The sequence below is a fragment of the Priapulus caudatus genome, unplaced genomic scaffold, assembly GCF_000485595.1.
Source record: "Priapulus caudatus unplaced genomic scaffold, Priapulus_caudatus-5.0.1 Scaffold1942, whole genome shotgun sequence".
In the NCBI taxonomy this organism is placed as follows: Eukaryota; Metazoa; Priapulida; class Priapulimorpha; order Priapulimorphida; family Priapulidae; genus Priapulus; species Priapulus caudatus.
Window position 1 is genome coordinate 8,313 of NW_014579003.1, and position 8,298 is coordinate 16,610.

The window sequence follows — 8,298 nt, forward strand, 5'->3', positions numbered from 1 at the left end:
CGTAGTAGTACTAGTCGTATACGTACTCTACTACGTCTCTCTCTACTCTACTCTCTCTCTCTCTCTCTCTCTCTCTCTCTCTCTCTCTCTCTCTCTCTCTCTCTCTCTCTCTCTCTCTCTCTCTCTCTCTCTCTCTCTCTCTCTCTCTCTCTCTCTCTCTCTCTCTCTCTCTCTCTCTCTATCTATCTTTCTCTCTTTCTCTCTTCCTCTCTTTCTTTCTTTCTCTCTCTCTTTCTCGCTCTTCTCCTCTCTCCTCTCCTCTATCTCACGTTTGTGATTATTTACTTCTGATATATATACTTGATATATATATATATATATATATAAAAACTCAATATGCACAGAGATTATACCAAAGGGCATGTGTCGATATGTATCTGGATTTCTAGAAATTTAACTCAATTCGTTCTACAGTCACTTCAATTTAATTACGGGTGTATAATCATGATTAAGGACTTAATCAGTGAAACCTACCTAGTGACGGTAACGCCCCTACCGTCGGATCGACGAGTCGATTTAATGTGATCAATTGAAACGGCATTAGCCGAGAATAACGATGTTATAATGCCGCTTGATGTGTAATCAAACGCACAGTGGCTAACGAGCAATTAGACATTGCTAATTCTTTAATTAATGGCACACCGCAATTGGTTAGCCCAGCCTTTTTTCTAGACGTGAGTGTGTGTGTGGGGGGGGGGGTACGTGTGTGTGTTGTGTACTACTACTGCTGCTGCTGCTACTGCTACTACTGCTACTACTGCTGCTACTGCTACTACTGCTGCTGCTACTACTGATACTACTGCTGCTACTGCTACTACTGCTACTACTGCTGCTACTGCTACTACTGCTGCTGCTACTACTGATACTACTGCTGCTACTGCTGCTACTGCTGCTACTACTGCAGGAAGAGGAAGGGAGGTGGAGGAAGAGGAAGGGAGGTGGAGGAAGAGGAAGGGAGGGGGGAAGAGGAAGGGAGGGGGAGGGGAGGTGGAGGAAAAGGAAGGGAGGGGAGAGGAAGGGAGGGGAGGGGAAGGGAGAGGAAGGGAGGTGGAGGAAGAAGAAGGGAGGTGGATGAAGAGGAAGGGAGGTAAATGAAGAGGAGGGGAGGGGGAGGAAGAGGAGGGGAGGGGGAGAGGAGAGAGAGGAAGTGATGGATGGCCAAGTAATGGCGGGAAACATTCATTTTCGTCGGCGGACATTGCCAATCTAAAATTCCGATGACATGGTTACCCATTGAGAGATGCGGAGGCAGGCGTGGGGTAGGAGGGAGCAGGCGGGGTGAAGGCGGGGGCAGGCGGAGATGGGGGAGGGGCATGCAGGGGCAGCGGAGGAAGGAGGGAGCAGGCGGGGGCAGTCGAGGATGGGGTAGGCGAGGGGAGGCGGAGAGGGGCAGGCAGGGGCAGGGGCACGTACGCATACATACATGCACACATACGCACGCACGCACGCACGCACGCACGCACGCACGCACGCACGCACACACACACACACATATATATATACATATCTATATTTATATATACGCATTATAATATATATTGCTGGTAAATTTGCCCGAGCAAATATTTCCGCTTAGCACATACAGGACGAGTAATTTAACACCACCACTACCTTAATAGCATCTATATTATTTACACAAATGCACGCAGGCACGCACGCACACGCGCACGCACAGGCAAATATATATATATATGTATATATATATATATATGTATATATATTTATATATAACTGTTATATAATACAAATAATTTCATTGAGAGCTACACGGATGCGGCCACCCTCCTCCTCGCGCGACCCTGGCGCCACCTAGCGGCACGCGGGTCACGTGACGACGTGTTTACGTCTGCACCACGCGCGACTTCTGACCTTTCGCCGACGACGTAGACGTGCCATGCCGACGGCGGACGGATGCGTCGGCCGGACGTCGCGTGTGACGAAGGATGTGATTTCTAATGAGCAGCCGACGACGACGACGACGACGTCGACGACGACATGTTGTTGAACTGCTGCTAATTGTGTGTGTGAACGTGTTCGCGTCGGTGACGGACGTACTGTTACAGTAGCCGACAGACAGCCAGCAGGAAGGTCGGTGGGAGGGGAGGGAGGGTGGGGGAGGAAGAACGAGGGAGGGGGAGAAGGAGGCAGGCGACGGACAGCAGAAAGGACGGAGGGAGAAGGAGGCAGACAACAGACAGCAGAAAGGACGGGGGGAGGAAAGACGGAGGAGGATGAACGGGGGAGGGGGAGGGGGAGAAGGAGGCAGCCGACAGACAGCAGGAAGGACGGGAAAGGACGGGGGGAAGGATCCTTTGTTTCGTGCGACACCGAGTGAAACAAGTCCGGAGAAACGGAAATTTTTAATGTCAATAAACGATTTTTATTCATATTAAACTTATACACACGTGCGCGCACACGCACGCACACACACAAGCATGCACGCGCGCACCCACAGACTTATATATATATATATATATATTTGTTTATTTATACATGTACATCGCTAGTAAATTTGCCCCGGGCAAATATTTCCCACTTAAGCTAGCAGCACACTTCAATGTGGCCGTTGCCGCGTCACAGAACACTTTGCCACCAAGTTGCCACCACGAGCAATTTTCGTGGTGAGAAATCAAACCGGTTTGATTCTCGGCAACTCGTGGTCACCACTAAATTTCCGTGGTGAGTGGTCGTTGCCGGCCCCCGCACACTTGGCCATTTTTGTGGCGACTACGAAAATTGCCTGTACGAGCAACGAAAATGGTGAAGTGTGCTGCCCGCTTTAGCGCATATAGGGCGAGCAATTTAACACCACAGCCACTACTTTAATAGCATCTATATTTTAGAACGCGCTGCGAGTCGAACGCCTGACAGCTGTGCGTCTCACGGGTTACCATAGCAACGGCGAATTCGCCCCGAATTTCAACCCGAGTACGATGCAGATGGCAACGTATAGGGAGGAGGGGGAAGTTTACCATAGGGGGGTACGTTTGCTGATACATTGCCAGTCGGCGCTAGGAGATGCGCAGACGACACACGTAGCACTGACATAGTTTGATCAGTCGTAGTGATAGTTGTACCATGACGAAGGCGGTGTAGCGTGGTAGACTCCCCCCTTCTTATAGCAAACACCCCTCGTATGCATTGCGCATGCGCGCAAAAGTCAAATCCCCATTGCGCCATGCGTCCTACGGGACATGCCCATGCGCATGCGCAATGTATAGGGGAGAGGTACGTTTGCTACGGGGGACATCAATCACGCTACAGTGGCCGTAGACGTAGTCTAGTTAATCAGTTATACGGTTGTCAAGACGACGGCCGACGCGACGAACAATAACGGCCGACGTCGATTATTTACGACGGCAGCTCCCTCTATATTCACGTCGAAACTCGCGCTGACGTCAACGATAGACCAGCGAGCTGTTCTATTCCTGCAGAAGCCTGCTCGCGCTCTCTCGCGCTCTCTCTCGCTCTCTCTCGCGCTCTCTCTCTTTCATCTTTCTATTTCTCTCTCACTCACTCTCTCTCTCTCTCTCATATGTTTCTCTATTCTCTCGTCCACATCATCTCTCATCCCTCTTTTCTCTCTCTCTTTTTCTCTCTCTCTCTCTCTCTCTCCCTCCTCTCTTTCTCTTCTTTCTCTTTCTCTCTCTCACTTCTCTCTCTCTCTCTCTCTCTCTCCCTCTTCTCTCTTCTCTCTCTCCTCTCTTTCTCCCTCCCTCTCTCCTCTCTTTCTCTTATCTACTTACTCTTTTCTCTCTCTCATTTCATCTCGCTCTCTCTCGCCCTCTCTCGCGCTCTCTCTCTTTCATCTTTCTATTTCTCTCTCTCTCTCTCTTCCTCTCTCTCTTTCTCTTTCTTTCTCTCTCTCTCTCTCTCTCTTTCCGCAATCGCCCGCTGGGAGAGGAAAAACGCTTGAAATACAAGATGACTCGCACGCGAGGAGAATACCCTGTGAGAACGCTGCTACGCGTGCTTGCGATGTCTGCGACTTCGAGTCGTCGCTGTGCAGGGTAGAGCCATAGAAATCGCCGCCCAATAATTAGCCTCGCGCCATTAGCGAATCCAACAAAAAATGGCGACAGCAAACAAGCTAGGACAAACAGCTAGGGCCTGTGCACATACCTCCCAAATGGCCATTGGTTGATACAAATCTAGTTAATTTTTTAATTAATTATTAATTAGGGTTATGGTTAGGGGTTAGGGTTAGGGTCACAATGCACCATAAAAGTTTTATTAAAACAGGAGTTTCAGGCACTTGATTTGTATCAACCAATGGGCAAGCATATGGCGCGAAGAAGACAAGGAACAATGTGCTAAGAATAACACACGACAACACTAAAATCTAATAATTGTTGCACGGAGTAGCGATTAAAACCGCGATAACGTTATATATTAGCCAGGAAAGTACAACGTTAGTAACTAGTATAGTTAGTAGCTATAGTAGTTAGTAGCTATTATAGTTAGTAGCGCTGATACTGATAGGGTCTATATCTCCCAGGGTACTATCGGAGGGTACCCTGGGTACGGTTTGATATATCGGAACGTACCCTGGTACTATCTAATATGCCGGACCGTACCTTGCCTATTCCACTAACGAGTCTAGGGAGTCGCCTACGCCTACTCCCTAACCATATCAGATAGTTACCAGGGTACCCTCCGATAGTACCCTGGGGGACATAGACCCTATGAGCGTTAGTAGCGTCATGATGAACTTATGTCATGACTCATGAACCATAGCCACGAAACCCACCGTAGTAATTACAGCAATTAAGGACATAATAGTAACAATAGTATCGACAGTGACTTTGTCACTTGTAGTAACTATAGCAACGAAACCGACCGCATTGACGACAATACCGATGAAAACGGCAGTAGCTCTAACATTTGCAGTAGTTGCCACAGTAACAATGAAAGCTACGGTAACCATAGCAACGCGCGACGTTTTACGTCACACTACTTAACATCGGCGTCTGCTCGTACTTTCCCGTCTGCTACTCTCTCGCAGATCTTTCGGATCAGGAATCACTTAATTCCGTTCACTCCTCCGTCAATCTGCTTGTTCACCCCTCGCCTTCTCCTTCCGTAGAATACGAATCTTCCTGTCTTAGAATATAACATATTATAGAAGAACGCGTTAATTGCGACGAGGTTCGTAACACATATATAGTCGCTCGGGTGTCACAAACTATATTCACACACACCACGCGATATAGACCCTCGCACCGTTATTTTATATGTACGGTTTTAAATATATTTGTCGCCGCGAAATGACACTGGGTCTCGACCCTCCGGTCTATTGCGTTTCCGGTTTCGCGGCATAAGGAGTTTTCACTGCGCGGCGATGGAATTCCAAGTCGACCCGACTTAAAGTCCTTTTCTAAGCGCGCGCGCGGTGCGGAGCGAAGGTTTTCCCAGGCACGGCCGCAAAAGAACGCAAAGGACAGCGACCGTCTCTTCTTTCCCTTCGCTCACTTACTTTTCCGACGCTCGTCGTCTTCGATTACGGCACAAAGGTCTGTCTCGCCCAATTAGGGGGTTGAAAACGAAAAAAGCTTTAGAGCGGACACAAATGATTAAAAGGCAGCACTCTGCAACTTTCGTGATCACCGTCGTCTGCAGTCGTTGTTTCCCGCCATTTTCCCCCTTTTTTCCCCGGCCATTTTATTTTTTCGTTGCAATTTTGATGTTTACCGCCACTTTCTTCTTTACCGCAGGTTTTCTTTTTTCCGTTCCTGCGTCACGCGACGCCGTGTTTTTCGTCGACAGGGAGATGAAAGCGTTTACGGCGTGTAAGATGGATGATGACGTCACGCGCGGTCTTCTCCAGTCGCTAGCGCGCGCGGGGAGAGGGTGGGCGGAGAGAGAGGGGTGAGTTTCTCACTGCGCACGCGCGGCGGCGGCGGCGGCGGCCATGACAGTTTTACACTTCACAACACAAGACGTCACCACACCTCGATTCTCTACACCGCCGACAGCAGAGCGTGGCGCCCTCTCGCGTCCGGCTGCTCCTTCAGCAAGTGCGTCGTTGCCGACGCCGACGCGCAGTGGTTGCAGACGTGCGGCAGCGGTGGCGCCCCCTTCTTCCTCCAGTCGGTCGCCAGGCTGTTGCTGCTGCGCGCCAAGCACGAGGAACACTCCCGGCCGACAGGGCGCGCTGCCGTCACCCGCGGCTTGTTTGTCTGCGGGTAGAGCGACACGGACGTGTGCCGCACCGTGCTGCCGCCATTCTCATACATCTCGATGCTTCCGGGCGTCGCCGGCAGGCGGCAGCACGGCAGGAAGCGGAACACGTGCCGGAAGCCGTTGCGGAACTTGGAGTTCATGTAGGAGTAGATGAAAGGGTTTACGCATGCGTGACTCATCGCCAGCCAGTGAAAGACGAACCACAGGTGGCGCACGTACGCCCAGCCGGCCACCATGTCAGCAAAGACCATGAAGGTGTTCAGAGGGAGCCACAGTAGCGCGAACATAACGACGACTGCGATCATCATCTTGATGACCTTGAAGAGAAGAGAAAGCAGACGAGAGTGAGCTACACACATACACATACACATACACACACAGCTTTAAGGAAGATGACATTGAATGAATGACTATGACCTTGAGTCAGACGATGACATTAACGTCGTCACAGATCTATCTGTCACGTGATCATCGATCTAATAACGAGCACGGAGAAATCCGTTGCTGCTAAAAAAACCGTGTTTACTCGCTCCCATGCATATGTCGAGCTATTACGGGTTTTATGGCGATTTTCGTCGTTATCGGAGGTTTTTTCGACACTCGACTTTTTTTTCGCGGCGTTAGTGCGGCAGCCGCTAGTTACTTTGATAACTCCGCGCTTAGTTCTTAAACTGCACCTCTCTCTCTCTCTCTCTCTCTCTCTCTCTCTCTCTCTCTCTCTCTCTCTCTCTCTCTCTCTCTCTCTCTCTCTCTCTCTCTCTCTCTCTCTCTCTCTCTCTCTCTCTCTCTCTCTCCCTCTCTCTCTCTCTCTTCCTCTCTCTCTATCTTTGTCTGTCTGGATTTTGAGTGACTTTCGCGATCAACGCTTTGAAAAAGAACGCGAGTCGCTTCCGAATGTTCGCCTATGACAACCCGTAGCGACCTCTAGGGGGCGCAAGTGCAGCTGCGATGACGTGGCAGATTTCTATTTGAAAAGTTTGCTAATTGGAACGCGTAGAAAGAAATTATGTTTCTTGCTCAACTAATGGTGCTAATCTTGTAGCTTATTATATTCGATGGATTCTCTCCCTCCCCCCCCCTCTCTCTCTCTCTCTCTCTCTCTCTCTCTTTTCTCTCTCTCTCTCTTTTTCACTCTCTCTCTCATCTCTTCTCTCTCCCTCTCCTTTTCTTTGCTTTCCCCCTCCTTTCCCTCTGTCTCTCCTTTCTCTCTTTCTCTCTCTTTCTCCTTTTTTCTCTTTCTGGTGCGCGCTCTCTCTCACCTCTCTCTCCTCTCTCTCTTTCTCTCTCTCTTTCTGCCGGCTCTCTAATATATATTTTTACACTCAAACGCGCGTGTGTCGTCGTTTTTGTTCGTTAGGGTTTACATCCTATTACGTGTGTCATTAAGCAGTAAGTAAGTGTGCTACGTAAGCAATCAGAGAGGATACGCGTGCTAACAAGGGACAGCGTTAAACAGGCATGTGCTACTGCTACTATGGCTGAGAGGGTCTATGTCTCCCGGGGTACTGCCGAAACGTACCCTGGGTACGGTCCGGTATACCGGAACGTACTCTGGTAACTATCTAATATGCCGGACCGTACCTCGCCTACTCCACTAACGAGTCTGGGACTCTGGGGAGTCGCCTACGCCTACTTCCTAACCCTAACCCTAACTCTAACCCTAACTCTAGCCCTAACCCTAACAAAAACCCTAACTCTAGCCCTAACCCTAACCCTAACCCTAACTCTAACCCTAACTCTAGCCCTAACCCTAACCATATCAAATAGTGACCAGGGTACGTTCCGGTATACCGGACCGTACCCAGGGTACGTTCCGGCAGTACCCTGGGGGACATACACCGTATGAGCGCTACGCCTACTATGGCGTGATGGATCCACGTCTCATGTATGTCACGGCTACGCACGCATGCACGCACGCACACACGCAGGTACGTAAGCACGCATACACGCACGTGCGCACGCACGCAGGTGACTCCGACCGCCACTGACCTTTAGGTGACCCACCCATCCAATCTAAGGTCTATACCTCCCTTCTCCTTCCCCTTCCCCCTTCCCCCTCCCTCTCCGCTCCACTCCCCTCTCTCACCTCCCTACCCCTCCCCCTTCCCCCTCCCT

The 8,298-nt window shown here is 50.2% G+C and overlaps 1 protein-coding gene across 1 annotated transcript in view; it reads right to left on the reverse strand.

Moving 5' to 3' along the window:
* Positions 1 to 5,960: 5,960 nt before the first annotated feature.
* LOC106817949 (neuropeptide Y receptor-like) overlaps positions 5,961 to 8,298 on the reverse strand; it is a 26,492-nt gene continuing 24,154 nt past the window's right edge. The window contains exon 2 of the mRNA XM_014822654.1: positions 5,961 to 6,500. Coding sequence (XP_014678140.1) covers positions 5,961 to 6,500 — 540 coding nt within the window. The remainder of the gene's footprint in view (positions 6,501 to 8,298) is intronic.